Source organism: Nanorana parkeri, unplaced genomic scaffold (assembly GCF_000935625.1).
Source record: "Nanorana parkeri isolate BGI_ZX_2015 unplaced genomic scaffold, ASM93562v1 scaffold1756, whole genome shotgun sequence".
Classification (NCBI taxonomy): Eukaryota; Metazoa; Chordata; class Amphibia; order Anura; family Dicroglossidae; genus Nanorana; species Nanorana parkeri.
The window spans coordinates 166,149-190,532 of record NW_017308024.1 but is presented as its reverse complement, the minus strand read 5'-3'; the positions used below and the strand labels follow the sequence as shown (position 1 = coordinate 190,532).

The 24,384-nt window shown below is 45.6% G+C and overlaps 1 protein-coding gene across 1 annotated transcript in view; it reads right to left on the bottom strand.

The window, feature by feature from the left end:
* ANK1 (ankyrin 1) overlaps nt 1-24,384 on the bottom strand; it is a 214,595-nt gene that overhangs the window by 28,694 nt on the left and 161,517 nt on the right. The window contains exons 35-40 of the mRNA XM_018571430.1: nt 18,683-18,767; nt 17,273-17,347; nt 11,623-11,754; nt 10,662-10,808; nt 401-709; nt 238-310 (exon numbers count right to left, since the gene is read on the bottom strand). Coding sequence (XP_018426932.1) covers nt 238-310; nt 401-709; nt 10,662-10,808; nt 11,623-11,754; nt 17,273-17,347; nt 18,683-18,767 — 821 coding nt within the window. The remainder of the gene's footprint in view (nt 1-237; nt 311-400; nt 710-10,661; nt 10,809-11,622; nt 11,755-17,272; nt 17,348-18,682; nt 18,768-24,384) is intronic.

The following is a 24,384-nucleotide window of genomic DNA, read 5'->3' as shown; positions in this document are numbered from 1 at the left end:
AACTAATATATACAAGTGAAAATGGAGGCGGTGCCAAGAGTAGCCAATCAGATTCCACTTTTCATTGTTCTAGTGCAGGCTAGGAAAATAAACCAAGATTTTGATTGTTGACTAAGTGCAGCTCTTTAATTTTTCCTTTCCTCTTGTCCTTTTACAGAGCTGACAGAACCTTTGGCTCTGTTCCGGTGGACCAGTGTATCCTTGTTTATGGTTATATGGTACTGAGCCATGACTTACCTCTCTACACTACTTCCTGTTACTCTGCATGTGGACGGTGTCTCTGTTATCCGGGCCTGAACCCGTTCTGGTCCTGCAATACATATGAACAAGGTGTTTAGAAACGACTGTCTACTCTCCGAACCTCTCTCACGTTTTCACACCGTCATCTTTAACCTCTGACCTCCAGCTTCAGTCTCCTCCTCCTCCAGATCAGGGGAGCCCGAAGATGGACGCGGCTGGGTATCCCACTCATCCTCAGCCTTGCTGCATTCCAGGGATGAGTCCTCAGGAGCCACAAGGGAAGGGGACAGGCCAGAGGCCCATAGTGGCAGGTCGGGTAGGTCCAACACCCCATCGGGCTCCGCGGTCGCCATGGGGACTCCATCCAAAATGGACACTTCACTCCAGTACTGATCCATGCGTAATGGGGAGGGTAGGGAGTAGTTGAGAGAGGCCGGGGAAAGCAGCTCATCTTGCATCAAGGGGTGACCTGTGGGAGGGGAGGGTGGGGAAGGGGGTGTCACAGCCACTCATTCCAAAAAGCAGTAGATGCAATTATTTCCCACAACTGCCAATAACACAATTTAATGTGAAGATTCTGCTTCTCAGTCAACCCAATGCCTAATATCCCATGTACTAATGTAAATATCCTGAAACTAAGTAAATGAGATTCTAGTGCGCCCCTTCTCTACATTGTTCATGTACAATGCGATGTTCTTCAGCATTAGCGTGCTTTGGTGCCATTATGGCAAGTGGAGGTGTCATGTCCGTTGAGACAGCAGAATTCTGAATAAAACAATAGACAAGGTATGAGACTTCCAATTGAAATCCAAACCTACTGTTATCTACACTGGGCCTCATGCACAAACACTGAAAAAGAAAATGCATGTAGATGCATTGCTGTATAACCAATCAAATGCTCTATCTCAATCTCTAGGAAAATAGAAATCAGCTCACCTGGCTAATACAATGTCAGGACAGTAGATTGCAGAGAAGTCACCAACACTTCAATGAAGGTGAAATAACCAGCTTGGATTTATTCAAAAACACTACAAAGCATAAAATATCCAACACGTCGGGGCTGCGCTGGGTTCCCTTCCTCAGGGAAACATAGACCCTGACATAGGAAGTTAATAATCAGCTCACCTGGCTGGTGCAATGTTAAGACTGGACCACAACAGGTGGTGCACAGCAGCAACTTCTCTTCAAGTGCAAGTAATACACGTCCCATAAAAAGTCGTCATCCAAGCTTGAACGTATTTTCAAGCTTTTATTACAGCATGATAGATCTTTAAACTTTAGCTCTAGTTTAAGGCCAGTATTGGAGAGCGTCTGGCACTGGTGTCCTCTCTATCTAACATGATGTAATAAAAGCTCAAAGATTGGATCAAGTATGGATTCTGACTTTTATGAGGCCATTGTATCAGCAGCCATTTGTAAATGAAGTTATAATGAATTTGCTCGCTCCAAAGGGCCCGAGTCAACGGACTTCACTTCAAGCTGGTTTTACATTCCCATGAAGCCTATGAGAATGCAAAACCTGCTTGATGCAGGTCAAATGCAGGTCAGAAGAAAGTCAACAGCAGATCAAATGCACCTGCTAATGAAATCTGAATGAAGCATCTCTAACTGATGCCATCAACACAAACCCAAAGCCCATTGACACAGATCCTTACAATGCACCATAAAGGGGCGTTCTGGGACAAATCAAAATTAGACACCTGCCTTTGACTCCTCTCTACTGTCTTAATGTGCCATACTATGATGCTTAATAAGCCATAGTATGCTTAATGATATGACTCTTAATAGGCCATAATTTGACTCTTAATAAGCCATAAAATGCTGAATAATATGACTCCTAATAAGTCATAATATGACATTTGCTTAACGATCAACACAATGATGTAATGGTACTTATGGACAGTAAGCAGAGCCACAGGCAGAAGCATTGAGTTGCCGAACTTGGCTCTAGAACAAATTATGTCATCACGGATGAGGAGTGATGATGCCACAATGTTCTTACTTGCCATATCACCTCTTATGTGTATCTGGAGCCTCTGTATGTTATTACTGATCATGTAGAGGTTTCTGTTGACTTCGGCTCACTGGAAAGGTCACTGGAAGTCTCTTGACGTACAGGAATAACATACTGAGTAACCTAATGCCCTCGAGTGGGTACAGGGTGTTGCTGCCCAGGTCCATTCTAGCCTTAAGACCACAGGGACCCCATTGCACCCCCTGGTACTCTCTCAAAGGCTGCAGATGAATGGGGTGGTTTCAATCCTGGTAATGTTAATTGTGCAATGTTGATGTTGTGCAAAACTGTCAGTAGCTGGGTTCCGAATTGATCTCATTCCAGAAAACCTCTATAAAGACAGTCGTATATTTCATTTTCTCAGGTACACAAGACACATTTAACCGAAATCACGCCAGTTTTGTTTATGTTGTGGATATAATGGAGTGAGAGAGCTCAGCTCTAGGTTCCTACTTACAGTAGAGATATATTAGGGACACAGCCCTATATAGAGTGTGAGCTGCTGAATGTGCAGGCGGCCGAGGCCCCCTGTCACCACTTGCTTACCCAGCTGTCTGAGCCATCTCAGGAGTGACAGACACCCTGCCACGTGTCGCACCCTGTCTGCTGCTTTTGGAAACATGAGACCCCCAGAAGAGACAAGGCAAGAGGGGCCGCTGCAAGACAAAATCTACCATGTCCCCAGACATCAATGTTACTTAGACATTCGAGTGTTAGAGATCACCATAGATACTCAGCCAACAGTGGGTAAAAGAAAGCAGAGATTACTGGCACAAAACCACGACCCACAAAGACACAGGTCACAACACTCGTGCACATGCACACAAAGACACAGAGACTGACAAAGGCAGGTTTAGTACAGGGAGACCTCTGTTCTGCTGACTATCCCTCTGCAGAGGTAATCTAAAGATATTAATGTGCACAGATGAACCTCAGAGGTCATTTACCATATGGCATGGCACTGGAGCCCTTCCATGGGCTTTAAATACCCTTGTCTTCCTCTGTCAAGGTTTTGTTATGTTAGTGTAAAAAACTAATGCAGGTTTATATTTTGTTACCCTGACAATCTGGAAAAAGATGTTTGCGGCTTAGCAAAAAGTATGAAACCCAACCAGAACCCTATTTATTTATTACAGCAATCTATATAGCACCAATAATTTATACAGTGCCTATTTACATCAGTTCCTACCCTCGAGGAGCTTACAATCTAAGGCCCCTATCTCACAAGCATATGTACACATATAGGGACCAATTTAGACAGGAGCCAATTAACCTTCCAATATGTCTTTGGAGTGTGGGAGGAAAACAGAGTACCTGGAGGAAACCTATACAAGCGCAGGGAGAGCATGCAAACACCATGAAGATAGTGTCTTGACCAAAATTCAAACCAGGAACCCCCAGCATTGCAAGGCAGAAGTGCTAACCACTAAGCCACTGTGCTGACCCCGTCTGCAAGGAGTTTGTTTGTTCTGCCTGAGCTTGTGTGGGTTTCCAACGGGTATTTCGGGTTCCTCCCACACTCCAAAGACATGCTGGTAGGTTAATTGTCTCCTGTCTAAACATGTGAGATAGGGACCGAACATTGTAAGCTCCTTGAGGTCAGGTTCTGATGTGAACGGACAGTATGTAAATCGTTGGCGGTATATAAATGCCTGTAATTGAAAAATTGCAGTGCCGAGACCCTGAGCAGATTGGATCATCAGCATAAGATTAGCATCCTAGGTCACAGAAAAGCTCCATGACAGTTGATGCTCATTGAGCAAACCAATGGGCTTTTATTTCAATTTCAGCAATGATGTATAGCAGGGGTAGGAAAACTCCGGCCCTCCAGCTCTGGTGCAACTTCAAATCTCATAAGGAACTGCAAGGCTCTGACAGCCACAGACATGACCCCCAGAGGCAGAGGCATGGTTTCATCACAGCTGGAGCGCTGGAGTTTGCTACCCCTGGTGTACGGAATCCCATATTAGCCACAATTTAGATTTCAACTCTTCTATATAGCCAGGTAAAAGAAAGATCATTTGTAATTGGCTGCAACAAGTAGCTGCAATCTGCAATTGCTCTTCATGAAAGGTGCTGCTTTCAATAGAGTTTATGCAGTGCCTGGGATAACCAAAAGTCTCCACGGACATATTGAGTTAAAGAGGATTCTGGTATCAAATACAGGTCATGGCAGCTCGGCTAACCTTGCCATACTTGTGCTTACACCTGACCTGGGATGAAACCTCAGTCATACCTTCAATGAACCTGCCAGGGAATGCAGTAATTCTATGAACATGACTACCCCCCACCATGCTTTATAAAACTTGGCCTTAAAGCCTGATTTTTCAGTGGGTCGCCGCATGTCTTCCACTTTTCTAGGCGAGAGGCTTCTTAGCCTCCCCCTAGCGCAGCGCTGTCAGTACTAGTGCTGAGCAGCCATTCAAAATATGCTGCCCGGTGCCGAACGTCGACTTGAGGTGGGCTGGGGGGTATGGCCGTGAGCAGGGGCGTCCCGAGGCTGGGTGACACCCGGAGCGGTAACCAAGTGTCACCCCGCCGAGAAGTCACTGCGCATGCGCGTGACGTCACCATGCACGTGCGCGATGCCGTCATCGCACACGCGCGTCAGTATGCTTATACCTGCCGGCGGCCATCTTGGTGATGGACGCCGGCAGAGAGAGATGGGGACAGTCACCCAGCGGGATAAGGTATGCCGCCGGGTACCCTCCTCTCTCCTGATACTGTCGGGCGTTCGGTCCATGACCGAGCACCCGACTTTTCAGAGGGGGGTGACACCAAAATGACTGTGAGTCATTTTGGTGTCACCCCCTCCAATGGTGGCACCCGGGTGGGGGCCGCACCCCCCTTGTGACGCCACTGGCCGTGAGGAAGCTTATGTCTTCCTCACATGTCCTGTAGAGGTGCCTGGACTGACGTCACATTCTGGCTCCTGTCACCTCTACAGGACATGCAAGGGAGCTGTGCAAGCAATGCACATATGGATGGAGCTCCATCACAGCACAGCTGCCCTCACTGCCGTGCCTTCCATTGCAGTGCAACTTGGGTTGCGACTTAATGACCGAGGACAAATGTGGGTCCTGAGGTTACACCGGTTGAGAACCACTGTCCTAAGGGTAATGGGAGGACACAAACTAGCGTCCTCCCGTCACCCAAAGCTCAGTATACCGCAAGCTGCAGCTCGCTGTATATTGAGACAACGCAGTCGGAATGGATCCCGACAATTATGTCTGGATCCACCCAGCTGCGTGAGTGACAGCTGGCTCTGCCTATGTAGAAGCAGAGCCAGCTGTACCCGCTCCCTCCCTCGTCCGTTATGCCAGTCAGCACTGGAGGAGCGGGGAGGGAACCCTGCAGGGCGCTGTGAGTGACAGTCACGGCTCTCTGCACGGATAGATGGAGAAGTGAGCGAGCGATGGTATGTGTTCCCGATCTACTGAGCCCACGTGTGACAGTTTCATTGTCACAGGTCGGCTCAGATTATGAGGCTGAGTGAAAATCACTCGCCTCATAATTCTCCTTTAAGAGGCCCAATAGGTGAATGGACCAAGGAATGTCCATTAGACCCTACTAACCATTAGAATTGAAGGTTCCAAAAATGTATATGTAACTTTGTACAACTGAATGAAGATCAGTTTTTCATTGGACCTGCAGAAATTGGTGATACCTTGTAAACACTCGCATTACTTGAACTGGTAAATGACCGCTGAGCTCTAGGTGTGCACATTCTGATGTGATGGGAATGCATTTGTCATCTTACAATTAAGAGTAACATTTGGCACAGATGTGCTATAATGAAAACTATCCTTAGACAAGAAGGGAAAGTGTCACAACCAATCACCTATAATGTATGTAGAGCTGTGTCTGATCATGGCATTACATGTAACTAAGAATAGGAGGGTTGGCAAGGTAGTAAAGGAAATCTAAGCATTATATAGATACAGTGAAGGGAAATTATCAAAACGGGAGCAGTCAAAATCTGGAGCAGCTGTGCACGGCAACCAATCAGCTTCTCTCTCTCATTTTCAAATCTCAACTGAACAAACTAAAGAGAGAAGCTGATTGGTTGCCATGCACAGCTGCTCCAGATTTTGTCTGCTCCAGTTTTGATAAATTCCCCTCTCTGTGTCTTCATACTTTGGTTGGTACATTGGGAATGGCTACTGTGAGGACTTGGCCATTCTAAAAATAGTATGACTAAAACAATGACACAAAATGCCAAATGGCTGGCCAGGGGGAAAGACTTTTCCTATTATAATAAATACAGTGGGGGGAATTTATCAAAACTGGAGCAGACAAAATGTGGAGAAGTTGCCCAGGGCAACCAATCAGCTTCTCTCTTCAGTTTGTTCAGTTAGGATTTGAGAATGAAAGAGAGAAGCTGATTGGTTGCCCTGGGCAACTTCTCCAAATTTTGTCCGCTCCAGTTTTGATAAATTCCCCTCAGTGTGCGTCCATCTTCATAATAAAGCAGTCCACGTTCCTTGTTGCCCTCTTCTTTATAGCCCAAGGGTAGGCAACCTCGGCACTCCAGTTGTGGTGAAACTACAAATCCCATGAGCCACTGCAAGACTGACAGCCATAAGCATGAATCTCAGAGGGAGAGTCATGATGGGATCTGAAGTTTCACCACGGCTGGAGTGGCGAGGTTGCCTACGCCTGATCTACTTTTTGGCGAAGCTGAGAATGCTCCAAATATTTATACTATCCCATACTATTCCCTTCCAGCTTAGGTAATTGGAATACTCTTCCTATTGGGGTATGTAGAGACCAATGATATTGTTGTTAACAATGTTACTATAAATATACATATGATATATAATAGAACATCATTTTGTTACTTTGTTGCACTGCATGCTTCTAATGAACTTTAAACTTTTTGTGTATGGTATTAAATGGACCGTGCATTGCATATGAATTCACATTTACATGTAAAAGGATATGCAAAATGTTATTCTCATTGCAAAATTATTTAAAGTGGAACTCTAACCAAAACATTGTTCTTTGGAAGTTTTTGAGCCATGTTTTCAAGTAGAAGCATAGGCTAACATCCCGAGGCCGGGTGTCATCTTATTAATAACTGCCAGCAGCCATCTTGGTGATGGACGCGGGCAGAGAGAGATGGGGATGATCACCCGGCCGGCATAAGGTATACCGCGGGGTCATCTCCTCTCTTCTGAAACTGTCAGGGCTCTCTGTCCATGAGCGAGTGCCCGACTTTTCAGAGGGGGGTGACACCAAAATGACTGTCGGGCCACACCCCCCCCTTGTGACATCAATGCCCCCTGCTGTTCTTATACATGTATATATTTATATATATATATATTTCACTCTTCTTCCAGACAGTCATGTGACCGCGAAGCTCCTGCGAGCCCAACAACGGGGCAGAATTATAGAAATCTGTGACGTCACCCACCGCTGGGGTGGGGATGTGTGTGGGAAAAGAGTTCCCTCCACCAGCAGCGGCAACCGCTCATTGCTCATTCAACATGGAGAAACTGGAGCTTCGCTGTCACATGACCAATAAGAAGAGGTGTAAAAGATTTGCAAAGAGATTTTTTTAACTGTATGCAGCTTGTGGGGGAGGCATGGCATTATTTTTGCCTCAACTTCTACTTAAGTCCCAATGAGGAGGTTTTCCCACCACTCGCTGTCCTGCCCGTCCCCACTTTATTAATAAAACAAGACTTACTTCTGTCTGTGTCCCCATTGGACAGATTCTCCTTGCTTTTTATTGCAATTGACACAATAGGACGTGAAGGGAAATCTCCCAGGAACTAAAAGTGCATTAAAACAGAGGTTGCAGGCCATTTTTTTTTTTTTATTCTACCCAAACCAAGGAAAATTAAACGTTTGGGCTGGAGTTCCACTTTAAGCAAAAGGTTTCCATCTCTAGTGCCGTAACATCAATGTCGTGTGATATAAAAACTACAATGTGTGTTCTGTATGACTAGGCAGGCTGCAGAGATACAGGCATCCCTCAGGACAAGGGTGGTGGGATTGAGGATGAGAGAGAGACACCTGGTCCTGACTGAAAGAGGGGGGGAACAGTAGCATGAGGAGGTCAGAGGTCAGAGGTGAACGGATAAGCTCAGCCAAAGAGTGAGAGAGAGGGAGAGAGAAAGAAAGAGAAAGGAGAGAGAGTGGGTGAGACAAACACACATTGAGTCCGGTTCCCCCCCCACCCCCAGTTATTGTGATGGGACGGATGGGAACCAGTTAGAGGTTAGGAAAGGGAACATTGATCAGAGTGGATTGGAGCGGGAAATCCAAATCCGTTCTCAATGTCATGGAGAGAGAGTAAAGGATGCAATTCTACAAGGATACTGTAATGTGCAAAAACCTTCTTCTGGTATACAGACATTACTCTACAAAGACTAGACAGCTACGGGGGGAACTGAATGCATATTATTTAAAGCTAAGGTTTAATCCGCTTACATTTTGCCCTCCCTGGTTCCTCCTTCTCCCTCTTCATCAACAAGCTAATGACATTAAAACAAATCTTTGCATTTTCATTGCATACCTTATTTTAGCCCCGGTGATGTCATCACTGGGGCTCTGTGCAATGCAGCCTGCATTGCACAGAGCCCCATTGATGACATCACCGGGACTAAAATAAGGTATGCAATGAAAATCATGGCTGGAGGGAGGTGCCATGTTATGATGTCATCATTGGGCTCTGAGCTTCTCTGTGCAATGCATGCTGATCATGGCTGTTGGGAGGTGCCATGTTATGATGTCATCACTGGGTTTTGAGCTTCTCTGTGCAATGCATGCTGATCATGGCTGTTGGGAGGTGCCATGTTATGATGTCATCACTGGGCTCTGTGTTTCTCTGTGCATTGCAGGCAGATCATGGCTGGTGGGGTGGGGGGCTCGCAGAGTGCCGTACATAGCTTTCTGAAAGCATCACAGCACCCTGTCTCATTAGTCCTCTCAAGAACCCTCAGCCCTGATGCAACTGGTGGGCGGGCTCTTGGGAGGAGTTATGCAAATATCACCATACCTTGATGGGTTAAGGTCGGCCTGGAGGAATGGGCATTCCTAGGTAGACTGTATTTGAATGCAGAATGCCCACATGTGATGAAGAGTCTCCAGGATTGAAATAACTTAAATCCAATGAGTGTACGGGGAGGGGCTAGGGGAGGAAAGGGCTAGATCATGTTGGATGTCCTCCAGCCAAGAACACTGGCACTTACACTAACACTGACCCTTACACTAACACTGATCCGTAGACTAACACTGCTCCTAATCAGATGATTGTTGCTCACTGTGTGTTTAGTCATTCACTGGCCAATAAGAACAATCAACTGCCCAAGTCTTCCCCCACACCAAGGCAAGGGTGTCTGCACGGCGTATAAACATGTACGGTCAGCTAATCACGAAGGATTGTGGATCTGCAGATTGCTGTTGTATGTCTACGGGGTCTATTTTTAACAATCTGCAGTATGTATTGTGTATGGCCACTAGACGGCGCTGAGGAGCAAATGAAAGAATCACTTATTAATAGGAAATACTTATTTCTTATGCTCCATCTAGTGGCCACAATATATTATTACAACAACACACTACATTCGAACTGGGAAACGTATACTAAGAACGTTATTTTTTGTAATTTTTCCCCCAAAATGAACTGTCACTGCTATTGACAGGGTGCCCTGCAAATTGTTTATAAATAGGCCCCCTATGTGTCACTTGTAGGGCCCATTCACACCAGGTTCATTTGAATACGTTCATCAACACATTCTAGACAATAGAACACCAATGTGTTGCGTTGATGCGTGCCAATAGAATGCAATGTCTGTGACTGTGACTCATTAAAAATAAAGGGTAAAAAAGGGTTTTTGGGTAAAAAAAAAAAAGTGGCAGCTCATACTGTATATGAAAATGCCAAATGCAGGTAAATGCAGCATTTTCTGCACATTTTTCAGTGCGCCGTGGTGTGAACGGGCCCTACAAACCCTATTTAAGTAACTGGGTACCAAGTACTTACCTGACTTTCCTTCAAGGAAACCTTTGATTAGAAAACCATGGAGGATGCCATTGTTTTTTTTTTAGGTGCAGTATAACTTTATTGCAGTTTTGCATTTTAATTTATTTTAAATGACTCACCCCCTTCTACTAATACTTCCTGGGGACATTACTATAGCTGGGATGCCAATGTCTACACTGCACAGTGACCTCTGCTGGTGAGCTCGTGTAAATACAGCATCTGATCTTTTCTGCCAATGGCTGGCAATCCAATTCTATCTTTCCATCTTCACTTTAGATAAGTCCCCATTCTTTTAAGGCTCCCCACACCAACTGTGCCTTGTTAAATATTGATGAATCCAACCGAAGTGTAACTGAATCCTAATTAGCACCGTGTATCTTGACGTACCTGGTGAGGACCCCCATGGGAGCGAACCATTCCTCTGAGAGGGGGAAATAGATCCGTCGCTGTTTGTGTATCGGTAATCTCCCTTTGAACCTCTGCTCTGCCGCCCGGATCCCTCCAGCATGGTGACAATCTCACTGCGGTCAATGTTGCGCAGAGCCGTGTATAAATCTTCCACTGCGAGGGCGAGCAATAAAATAGAAATGTGAAATAACAAAGTGTTAAACATTGTTCTACAAAAATCATCGGCCTGGCTTCTTTGGTAAACCTGGCGGAGTTTCTGGAATTCTACTCTGCAAGGAACGGAGTATTTACAACATTCAAACAAGGCAAGATGTAGACTGGACATCTGTACATAGTATCAGCCGTTCCTAGTGAGACCTCGAAGCCTGAGGAGCACTAAGGAGGACCAACTACAACCCCTGATACAACTTTTACATATAATTCCTCATTTACAGGTTTCACTTACAATATGGAAAAGATATATAATGTGTAATTCTTCCCGTGATCTCCCGAGTTGGCTCTACTCTACCTCAACTTAAAAGAGAACTATGGGGTCAGTGCTTTTCCGCATAGTTCTCCTAAGGGTCACGGGAGGACTAATACTAACCTCCTCCCATGACCCAAAGCTCAGTATATCGCGAGGTACATAGCTCACTATATACTGAGAATGCTGCAGCCGGGACGGATCCCGACATTGCTGTCGAGATCCACCCAGCTGCGTGAGTGACAGCTGGCTCTGCCTATCTGGAGGAAGAGTCAGCTGTACCCGCCCCCTCCCCTCCTTTAATGTTCTCCTTTAATGTCCCCTAGGGCCAAAATGACCCAGGCCTCCACTGCTGTAGGCTAATAGGTAGGAATGACCTCAGTGAGTCAGGTTGGGGTCTTCATGTGTGATAAGGATAAGGGTTGTTCTTTCTGTGACACATTTAATCTAGGAGGTGTCCCCGGAAAATGTTCAGCCTCGATGGGTGGCATTGATGGTACCTACATTTTGCGTTAGAAGCTTGCCGCGATGCCCAAAGATGCAGTAAGGCCGCACTCTGCTCCAACAAGGAGTTGGGGTTCTCCACTCGAATCCTGTTGATGTCATCCATCTCGAACTGCAACTCACGAGCCAGTTCTGTGAACAGGACAAGGTCACATTGGTGACTTATGGCCATGTCAGGCTAAAAGATTCACATATTATGCTTTTACACAGTTGTAAAAATATGACACAATGCATAGCCACGATTAATATGTACATTATTAATGAACTGAGAATTACATAGTTAATTTTACTTAAGCCATTATCTGTGGTATTAGTATAGCTGATTATTATACTGCCGTCTTGTGGTCATTTTGGTTATTGCACCACGTTTTCTGTGTCCCCCTCCCATTTATGATGTATTTCCCCCCTTCTTCTTTAGTTGTGGTCTTCTGGCATCAAAATGGCTGACTGTAACATGGCCACATATTAATCTGCTTGCATGCTTGGAAACATTACCATCTCTGACCTTCAAATACAGTCTATGCATTAATCTGCTGTATTCTGTTGTCTGCTGCATGCAATAAAGCTCACCAAAGGTATATTTGGTGAGTTCAGCTATCTGAGTCAGAATACATATCATCAAAATACATGAAAGCCTTCATCATATAAATATTTTAAAAGTGACACTAAACTCAGGAGTTACATCTTAACAATACATTTAATTCCCTTAACTATTAACAACAATGTATCCTATTTGTGTATCACTCGGCTGTAGATCCTCCAATCATCTCTGAATTGGTGCTGACACTGTCCTTCCTTCTGGAGGGGGCTACTTTTGTTTCCCATGGTCCCTGTGTGTGTTGTAAAGTAGTCACCGCTTTTCCCCCCCCTTTATTTTCCCCTGAAAGTCCTTGGAATAACACACTCCCTGTCCTGGGGAGCCATGGTTGTCACTAGGCTGCTTCCCCAATGCGGACTACAAACACATCTTCCTCTCTTCATCTCCATTACATGTAAGGATGGTCTATTTATTAACAATTTGCAAGGCCATTCTCCCTGCAAATAAGTGTAAACAATCGTTATGTGCAGATAGTTGCTAACACCTCCGGGACTTCTCTAGAGTCTCTCCCATTCTCTGGAACTCTTTTCCCCAACCTGTCCGACTAGCTCCCACACTGAATGCCTTTAGGCGATCCCTTAAGACTCATCTCTTCAGGGAAGCCTATCCCACCTCAACCTAACCACTCAAAGCTCAATTTCTCAAACAATTCATCCCCACACAGCCAATGTTAGGGCAGAACGGAGAGTGGCAAGACTGGTACAAGACAACAGAAGGGTAACAGTGCCGTGTCAGATTCCTCGCATCACCTTTCACCATCTCGTGGAGTCACGAGGCGGCCCAACGAAGTACTGATGGGGTGGTCATAATAATCTGGCCACTCAGTGTATAAAGAGCATTCACAGATATTCAAAGGGGGAACGGCCCTGCAAATTGTTTATAAATAGTCCCCACACTACTAGCCTCTTCCAAAAACACCTACATACCCTGGCACAGATCCTCAGTACAGAGGCCTACAAATAAACTCAACCTGCTTTATAATTGGTTAATGAATCTTCATATATTTCCAAAAAGGAACAACCAAATACAAGAAACACTATTGTGCTGGGAGAGCTCAGACCCCACACATCCAAGTGGCGGATAATGACACATGGCAGACAAGATAAGGGGACCGATGACAGCAATGAAAGCCTACAAGTCATAGGTGATAACGGCGTGGGAAATGTGAAAGTAATACAGTCCTTAATTACATCGGAAGGAGATACAACAGCTGGATTAAGTGGCTATATTCCCAGCTATGTGAGAACGATGTGGGATAGCTCCATATTCCCCACAAGCACATGTAACATATACTTTCATCTTGTGAATACTGTTAGACATATGGTACATGATCAAGGAAATCTTTGATTATCCATCTGTCACTACAATTCAACTTCTTTTAACAGGCCAAGCTGTCCATTAGTGACAGAGGGTTGGGGCGAACCTGGGGGGGGGGGAGGGGGGCTTACAATGTTCAGCTTTTATTTCTTTATGGAAAACCTTTATCCCAAAAGGAAAGGCTAAGTCACTGTAACTGCTTCAAAAGTGTCATCTGGAGTTCATATTTCATTTATTAGTCAAGTCCTTCTAAATCTGTTGGTGCATCTAACACCATTCTCCCCCCAGGGTGACAATGCTGCTTTCCAAGGATGGCTCCGTTGCTCCTCCATAGAGTGGAGCCACCCTAAGGCTGGTCATACACCTATAGGTTATCTGCAGATTTTCTATGGTTAGATGGAAAAAGTGCAACAGATTCATCCACCTACGCTAAACTGTGCGGATGGAGGAATCTCCCAGTGGGCCAAGCTTCAGTAGCTTTCTAGTCGGCCCCCCTCTGGCTCTCAAAACACCTGAACAATCTGATTGGATGCAAGCACTGTTCAGATTGATTGATTGGCCAGGAAGCCGGCTCCATGCTCCCTTGTCACCAAGTAACGAGGAAGCATGGAGCCAGCTTCTCAGTGGCGTGTAATGACTCGCTGCCTGGCTTCCTGATACCGGAAGCTCAGGTAACGGGCCAGGCCTCGGTGCATTTGGGAAAGTACGAGTACTCGCCCCAAATACTCAGTATCGGCACCGATACAGCAACATTGGCAACAAACTGTTTGAGATTAACTCCATTACAAAGACTAGAGGCCACCACCTAAAGTTGGTGGAGAAAAAATTCAAGCACAAGGGGTGAAGAGGGTTCTTCACAGTAAGAGCGGTTAAGGTCTGGAACTCACTGCCATCGGCAGTGATTTCAGCCAAGAGTGTAGATATGTTCAAGAAACTTTTGGACAATTTCTTGAGGGACCGTAATATCCAGGGATACCAGTATCCCTAAGAATGAGATGATGCGTGGACCTATATGGGTTGGACTTGATGGACGTATGTCTTTATTCAACCCCAAATACTATGTAACTATGTAACTATACTTATACTAGTATCGCTGCCTCTCTAGTTAGAAGCCATGTTTTTTGTTTTTTTTTGCTGTCTCCACTGGAGAGATTCAACTTTTTTTTTAGTCCTGGTGACCAAGTTGCAGTAAATCCATAAATTCCATAATCCGCTGTCTCCAGAACAGGAGGTAACACTGAGACAGGAAGTGAATGGTAATCTCCTTCACAGAACTCTGACAGCAATCAGGAACCACTGCCCACTTGATCCAAATTTTTGGAAGAAAAAAACTTTTGGCAGATACACTTCAAGAACTAGGAAGGAGAAGGGGGTGGGGGGGGGGGAGGGGGTGAGACATCTATTGTCTGTCACATACAATGCTGTTTTCACACCTCTCTCGCAGGTTATTAACACTTCCTAGCTCCAATTGTGCAAATGCAATCAACACCTGGCTGTGACTAACAGGTTATGTGGATTGGAGCAACATTCACCGTATTTTTTTCCAGAGTCATTCCAAATTGAGAAAGTTGTTTGGATGACCAGTGAAACATCTTCAAGAAAAATACAGTTGCTTTGACTCATTTTTTACAGATATACCATGACCTGGATGAATAAGAACCTTCACAGACATCTGTATGTAGTGTTACTGTTAGCTGTATCTTGGACACTTTGTCTTTGGTCTTAAGAGTTGAAATGGATTAAATGATGTTCATGTGACCCAAGATGTGACAAAGTTAAAGGATCTGTTTATTCTTGGCATTGTAATGATCTTTTTGTTCTGTTAACTCTCCAAATTGCCTCATTGTGGCAAACACAGGTCTCCCGTTTTCATCCAGTCAAGAAACAGTGTGGACAGAGGATCTGTTCCTGTATAGGGATCTGTTCTTCTACATGTACAAGTAGAATAATTTGTTTCCCTATTTTCAGAGGACCAATGGACCAAATATGTCTATGTGAAGTTCGCACAAGGTAATCTAATCTCTCCTAATATGCTGGACATGCCATCCTACACTGGAGTTAACATTGCAGTAATAATAGTCACACCGCCTTGTCCATCAGGGCTATTTCCTCTATAGAAACAGTGAAGAAGTATAACACAGAAGGTTTTGGTGAAGAGGGACAAGGCAAACCAAAAAGCCCTTCAGTGAACCAGTGTGAAGCACAGGAGAGACTTCTTAAAGGAGAACTATGGGGTTAAGGCTTTTCCCCATAGTTCTCCTTAGGGTAACGGGAGGACACAAACTAGCGTCCTCCCGTCACCCTAGGCTCAGTATACCGCGAGCTATAACTCGTGGTATACTGAGACGCCGCAGTGTACAATTATGCCGGGATCCGCCCAGCTGTAAGCAGAGCCAGCTGTACCCGCCCCCTCCCCCTTCCGTTCCGCCAGTCAGCGCTGGCGGATCGGAGCGGGGAGGGGGGAATCCAGCCCCTCCCCTGTCACGGCAGAGAGCCGTGACAGGATCGAGAGGTGGGCGGACGCCGGTATGTGTTCGCTCACCCCCCGATCTACTGAGCCGACCTGTGACAGTCTCATTGTAACAGGTCGGCTAGAACTATGAGGTGAGTGAAAAGCACTCACCTCATAGTTCTCCTTTAAGCTTTTCACATGTATGTTCACATTCCATAACATATCCCAAAAATAAGAAGATTTTTCATAATTTCGAGGCTAGTGGGCAGAGCTATACAAATTATTCCTTTGTGCCCCTTGGCTAACTGTACATCCAGTTGAGGTTTAGCACAGATGCAGCCAAATATTATAGAGACATGTATTCCAAACCGCATATTGTTGGCCATCAGTGAAGGGTATGGAAACCATGGCTCCAATGGAGAAGGTTACCAACAAGAAAGTGTAACCCAGTAGCGTATTGTAAGGTGGGACAAAAAGAACCTCACCACTGAACCAGTGTGTAGCACGGTGGAGCTTTTGTAGAAAAAACGGCCTCTTGGATCACTGATGAAGGCTGTCTGAAGTATGATTCTCATCTTGACCCTGGCCACTAACTCTCACATGATCTGTCTGCACATGTACACGGGTGGCACTTGAATTCTGTGATGTAGCACCACCATCATAGCAATATTTTCCTAGATGTACAGAAGCAGATGGACTGGTCTTGGTTAGAAAGACAGGAAATGGCACCCATAAGCCGTGCCTGGAATGAAGAACCAAAATGCCCCTATTTTCAGTCCTAGACACACATTGCCTTCTCAATGTGATCATTCCAATCTGAAACTAAGCACAGCAGGTGCAAGCAAGGAAATAGCGGTTTGCCAAAACAATGGATAGCAGCAAGCACATTGCATAAGCCTAAGCCACCTTATTTAGCCCAGAGATGCAGACAGGGTCAGATTTCCCACAAGGCCGACCAAGGCCCGGCCTCGGGGCAGCAGGGGTGTGGAATTCCTATTTCCCAATGGTAGTTGTTTTCTACATTTAGCCCTGCTTTGGGCAAGCAAAGCTATATGTACAGCTGCAAAGTCACCGCTTGTTTTGTACAAGTGATCTCGGCGACATTGTGTGCAGCCTGCAGGTCTTCAATTCTCCATGGGGAAGGGGTTGGCGGGTAGGGGGCGCGTTGAGGAACCTGGCCTTGGAGCAGCAGAGAAAGTAAATCTGGCCCTGGATGCAGAAATGTATCTAATTCTGGATGGACCTAGTAACGTCAGATTACATAATTCAGTTTTTGTACTTACCGGCCCAGCTGAGACCCAAATGCTCTGATATTACAGCCATCTTCATGTCAATGCGGTCAGTTCCACTAAGAGAACCTAGGATGATAGGAAGATAGAGGAGACGTTGAAGAGACATTGTAAAACAAGTAATGGTATGGGAGAAGTCCAAGAAAGAAAGAGGGAAGTGCACAGAGCAACGATGGTGGGTAAAGTACAGGGACCCATGGGGGCCAATCAAGTCATGCCACTGAATGTAGAGCAGTGAAAGAAGATATCCTATGTATACAATTGTGATGCAAAGAACAGACATAATAACATTTAATTTTATCAAATCACTTCTATCCCCAATCACCTTATGTTTGCTATTAAAGCTGAAGTGTGGGCTTACCCGTTATTAGAGTTAGCTTGGTTTTAGGTAGGCACCAATAAGTTGATCTCCATGCTCTAGCCCTGACTGTCAGATTCCCTACCGGAAATTCAGCAGTAGCATCCCTGGCAAAGTTGTGAACACATGCTTAGAGGTACCATAGTAGTATCTAGCTAATGCCCCAAGAAAGTTTTAGCTCACACTTCAGCTTTAGGCCTAAAGGAGAACTATGGGGTTAGGGCTTTTCCCCATAGTTCTCCTAAGGGTCACGGGAGGACACAAACTAGCGTCCTCCCGTCACCCAAAGCTCAGTATACCGCAAGCTACAGCACGCGGTATACTTAGACGCCGCAGCCGGGAAAGGATCCCGACAATTATGTCTGGATCCGCCCAGCTGCGTGAGTGACAGCTGGCTCTGCCTATCTAGAGGCAGAGCCAGCTGTACCCGCCCCCTCCCCCGTCCGTTCCGCCAGTCAGCGCTGGAGGATCGGACAGGGGAGGGGGGAATCCAGTTCCTCCTCTGTCACTGCTCTCTGCACGGATAGATCGAGAAGTGAGCGAGCGCCGGTGTGTGTTCGCTCACTTCCCGATCTACTGAGCCGACCTGTGTGACAGTTTCATTGTCACAGGTCGGCTCAGATTATGAGGCTGAGTGAAAATCACTCACCTCATAGTTCTCCTTTAAGTCAACCCCAAACTTTCTAGTTTTGCATAGAGGGGAGGGGTTAGAACCTCAGGTTAGACATGCTCTCTGTATCCCCACCAGGTAGATGTGCCTCACAGTTTTGTTTGACAGTAATCAAGCAGACAGAAAGTGAAGGTAAATGTCTCCAACAGAGACACCAATGACAGTGAATATTGCCATTGTTTTCAAAACGCCCCTCACTCAGTTCAAAAAGGTTTTGGCTGCAGTTTGTCTTTGCCCATTGGTTATGTTGCCTTGATTCTGCACATATTACCCTTCATTGGTTATCTAGTCTTTCTCTAAATGCCGGGCATCAGTTCCCTGCCCCATGTCTTGTTTTACCCTCCATATGCCCCATCAGTTCTCTCACCTATCTCACCTCTTATGCTGTCATTCAGAAGGCTATACCTCTCTCTTAGGGCTAGTGGAGTAAGTGTCCTCCTCCTGTCAAGGCTGCCGGGAGTCTGTGAAAACAAAACAGTTACTCAGTTATTAATGTTTAGACAACTTCACCGCAAGTCACCATTTATGAGTTTCTTAAGGGAAGCAAGTCAAAGAGCAATAGAGAGCTGCCCTCAGCACCACAACTCTACCCTGAGCTACATCACCAACCTCGTCTCCAAATATCACCCAAACCGTCATCTTTTCTCCTCCTAAGACCCCCTGCTCTCTAACACCCGCCTCACTAGACATGTGCGATTTGTTTCGTTCCGAATTCGGAGATTCGGGTGTATCCCAATTACAGATATAACGAACGCAAACTAATCCGAATTTCCGATTCCGAAATTTGTTAGTGGTAGTCTGTACGAAATTTTGTTTGTTGGACGAAAGTTCGTTGCAGCAAAATGACATTTGAGAGAAAAAAAATGTTTTTTCTCAAATGTCATTTTGCTGCAACGAACGAACAAAACAAAAACGAACGTTGGTACAGACTACCGCTAACCAATTTCGTCCGAATCCCGAAACAAACTGATTTTCGGACCCGAATCCCGAAAAACTAAATAACGCAAAATCGGAAATCAAAACGAAACGAAACTAAACAAATTTTTTGCCAGTGCACCTGTCTACTCCTCACCTCCTCCCATGCTCACCTCCAGAACTTCTCCAAAGCCTCTGCCATCCTCTGGAACCCCCTACCCCAATCTGTCAATCTATCACCTACTATGTCCACGTTTAGTTGATTCGCGAAAACTTATCTCTTCAGTGAAGGCCACCCCGCCTCTACCCAGCAACTCACCTTTATTCTTCTTCAACCCATTGCCTCACAGGAATAACATTTGGCATCACTTATCCTTTCTTTTTAGATTGTAAGCTCTCGTGAGCAGGACCCTCCTAACCCTCATGTATTGAACTGTATTGTAAATTTACTGTCTTCTTTATATTTTAAAGTTCTGTGCAAACTGTTGGTGCTCCATACACTGAGTGGCCAGATTATTATGACCACCCCATCAGTACTTCGTTGGGCCACGAGATGACTTTGTTGGGCCGCCTGGTGACTCCACGAGATGATGAAAGGTGATGCGAGGAATCTGACACGGCACTGTTGCCCTTCTGTTGTCTTGTACCAGTCTTACCACTCTCCGTTCTACCCTAACATTGACTAGTCGCTGACGGCCACAATTCCCACGTTCAGATTCAGTTTTTCGGCTGACAGTCCAGTCTCTAAACACTGGCCACAGTGTATATCCCATACAATAATAATAATTAGGGATGCTTCGATACCGGTTTTTCGGTATCAAGTATGAGTACCGATATTTTTATTTCGGCACTCGGTATCGGTGACTTCCGCTAGCATGGAGCTGGCTTCCCGACCAATCAGGAAGCAGGGCGGCGTGTCCTTACCCGCCATCCAGCTTCTTGATTGCCCGGAAAGCCGGCTCCATGCTGATTGGCCGGGCTTCCAGGACAATCAGCATCGATCCGGCTTCCCAGCCAATCAGGAAGCCCGGCCAATCAGCATCAAGCCAGCCAAACAGCAGGGAGCTGGCTTCCTGATTGGCCCGGGAAGCCAGCTCCATGTTCCCTCGTGGCACTACCGGTCAAAGGAAATCTCTCTCTGGCTGAAAGTTCCCGTATCGGGGGTAAGTATCAGAGCATTTGGGCGCCCAAATACTCGGTATCGGCACTGATACTAGTATCGGTATCAATGCATCCCTATAATAATAATAATAACCCAAAATGTGTAGCCACCTTGCCCTAAGTAGGGTGACTACTTAAATTTAGTTTGCTAGGACTGTATCCATCCAGCTGATTACATAGTCTGTACTCATTTGGCTTTCCCTAAGGATTCCGTCACTGATAACATCTGCCTTCTGCTGGGTGTAGCCTTGCCACAGAGCAGAGCAACTAATAATGGAATGTTACGGATATCTATGTCTCTCCCGACAATTACTAGGTGTTTCATGGCCAGTGGTGCTGGGGGAGGACATAAATATCCTGGTTTGACCATGTGAGAGTCTCTTTTTCTCCCCCATGCCTCCTGCCTGGGGAAGGTTCGCTATGAGTGTGTTGTCTGAGCAGGCCTGAAGTCTGCAGGTGGTCCGGTGTGGACCCAGTTGGGGTATGAAATTATCCATGGGATGGAGAGCTAGGGAGAAACTTCATCTGCTGGATGTGCTGGAGACGCCAGGATGGGCTTGGACCTCAGAGAGAAGTCTGGTGTCTCGCCAAGGGAAGATCTCAAACTTGTCTGCTGACCAGCTATGGTTCTCTGACACAGTGTCACCACATTTTTGGTTCAAGGCCCTTTACACTGTGAAGCTGGAAAGTAGCGAGTCTGGAGTTCTGTGTTCTCCGAGATGTCTCCATCCCTAACCGTCTTTGCCTATTATTTGTTATTCATGGAATAAAACATTAGACAATCCTTAAAGTGACTGACGACCAAATTCTTTTATTTTTGCTTGCATATCCCACATAAGGACTCATCCCTGAGGTGGAATGTCAGCTCCTCCTGCCCCCGAAAGTCAGCGGGGTGCTACAGTAGCCATTCAGAACTTAGTTTACTGAAGTCATATCAGTGAACGATGAAAGTTGATTGGTATCTAGTGAATGCACCATTTCACACATTGCCCTTTCCTCTACCATTACAGCACACAGTTCCTCAAACTGTGGTACATATACCCTGGGCAGGGGGGGCGGGGAGGATTTTTAGGTTCAGATGGTACTTCTGCTTGCTCAAGTAAATTCATGTTAACAGTATAACATTTTATCAAATAACAAATAAAACATAAATCACACTTCGTGGAGTATTTCCAGTTATTTAACGGCCCAGGGGAGTTTTTTGGAAAACATTTATATGCAGTTAGAGGCTCCTGGTAATAAATTTTACATGTCAAGCGGCCTTGTTATAGGGCACACAGACAAAACAAGCTATAATGGATATAAATGAACACAATCACTGCGCATCCCGGGTAAAACTTTGTAAAACCAAATGCTTGTGTAGCACCCTGCTAAAAGGAGTGCTAGATTATATCTATATTCTACCGTGTTTCCCCGAAAGTAAGACCTACCCTGAAAATAAGACCTAGCACTATCTTCAGGGATTTCTGTAATATAAGACCTACCCCGAAAATAAGACCTAGTTCAGTGGTAGATCTCATATTACAGACATCCCTGAAGATAGTGCTAGCCGCAGCTCCATCCCGCCTCCCGCCAAGCACGTTAAGTACCAGTACTCTGTGCATCCCTTTATTTATAAAAACAAAATCGTACATTAAAACGGAGAAGTACAAATCCCAGGAGCTCTGTGTGCTCCTTACAAATGACAGCTGCCTCCAAATTTTTTCTAGTCTAGTCTTGGAGCTCAAAAGTATCGGTACATGTACTCGTACTTGCACCGAGTACTGTACTTGGTATCTGTGCAACCCTAGTGTGTAGCATTACAGAACAGGAACTAGAGCTGATGTACGCAAGGAGCAAATATGCACAAGTACATTCATATTTGCCCTTTTATACGCACAGGCTCCAGTTTCTACTACACAGTGGTTGTGTTTTACTGCTTCTACTTGTAGCACCCTGCTAAAAGGAGTGCTAGATTATATCTATATTCTATGTTCAGTTCGATTATGACAAAGCAATCTGTGAAGCTGTGTCTGCCTGTTGCTGGGTGTGTTACCACACAGAGCAGAACAGCCAATGAGGATTGCTATGGGCATTTATGTCTCCCAGCCAATCACTGTAGGACAGTAGCAGTGATGCATGCTGGGAGAGGAGATAAATGCTCAGGGTGGCTGATGTAACGGTCTCTTCCCTCCCCCAGGGCCACCTGGGGAGAGGATGCCTGCTGCTGAGAGACAGAATAGGTTAGGTCCAAGCCTGGGGCCTAAGCCTGGACACAGGGGCCTGAGCCTGGAGGCCCAGTGGTCAGCCATTTATGTTGGAGTTAAACCTGAACAAGACCATTAACAGTACTGCTTGCCAGAAGTTCTCCACACAGATTGCCGGTACGGCTTAAAGGTCCAAGTCTGTGTTTGCAGCAGTTACTTTGCTCTATTTCAAGTACTAAGAGTCTACCTTCATCCTGGATGTGCCTGACCCTCTCCCTCTCTCCCTGGAGTTCAACAATAAAAGAGAATCATCTTGGAGCTATTGTCTGGACTTCAATCTGTCGGTAACCACTGGAAGTGGTAAGTGCTTTTGGGGCAGCCATGTGTTTTAATAATCCCTAGACAGGCTATTGGAAGACCCGATCATTCAGTGGCTCCTTCGGGGGGGAGCGATACACTTGGCTGCGGTAAGACAACAAAGGATGGGTATGCTATAGCAACAGCCTAACATGTCAACTCCTCCCATGCTCGCCTCCAGGACTTCTCTAGAGTCTCTCCCATCCTCTGGAACTCTTTGCCCCAACCTGTCCGTCTATCGCCCACCTTGACTGCCTTTAGGCGATCCCTAAAGACTCATCTCTTCAGGGAAACCTATCCCACCTCAACCTAACCACTCAACCATCACGTTCTCAAACAATTCATCCCCACGCAGCTCCCTCCTCATGTATCACTTCCCCCTCCCTTTTAGATTGTAAACCCTCAGGGGCAGGGCCCTCCTTACCATCTTGTCTTGAATTGTATTGTGATTATAATGCCTTCCTTATATTGTATAGCGCTACCTCCATGGATATAAATGTTGGGTATCTAATCTTCTTATCATTCATTACAGCTCAAGTAGTGGCTTGGAGAAGCTACAAAACATCATCAACATTACGGAACAAGTCCAACTGAATCCGACCAACTACTACCAGCTATACGATGACTAGGATACATAAGAACCTTCGAATACATATTTTTATATAGAGCTTCGTGAATTGAGCCTATTGTGTCCTGTGACGTGTAAGGTGTATAATATACAGTATATACCAGTAGATGCAGATTATGATCAAGGAACTCTCATAGCATCTAAACTCACTGGCCACTTTATTAGGTACACCTTGCTAGTACCGGGTTGGACCCCTTTTGCCTTCAGAACTGCCTTAATTCTTCATGACATAGATTCAACAACGTGCTGGAAACATTCCTTAGAGAGTTTGATCCATACAGACATGATATATAACATTTTACATAATGTCCCATCCTGAGTGTTGTCCATTAAATAAGATTCAGATATGTGTCAAAAGCTGGACCCCAGGTCAATTTTCCAACCAAAAGCTGAACCCCAGGTCAATTCTCCAACCAAAAGCTGAACCCCAGGTCAATTCTCCAACCAAAAGCTGAACCCCAGGTCAATTCTCCAACCAAAAGCTGAACTCTAGGTCAATTCTCCAACCAAAAGCTGAACCCCAGGTCAATTCTCCAACCAAAAGCTGAACTCAAGGTCAATTCTCCAACCAAAAGCTGAACCTTAGGTCAATTGTCCATCCAAAAGCTGAACCCCAGGTCAATTCTCCAACCAAAAGCTGAACCTTAGGTCAATTGTCCATCCAAAAGCTGAACCCCAGGTCAATTCTCCAACCAAAAGCTGAACCCCAGGTCAATTCTCCATCCAAAATCTGAACCTCAGGTCAATTGTCCATCCGAAAGCTGAACCCCAGGTCAATTCTCCAACCAAAAGCTGAACCCCAGGTCAATTCTCCATCCAAAAGCTGAACCT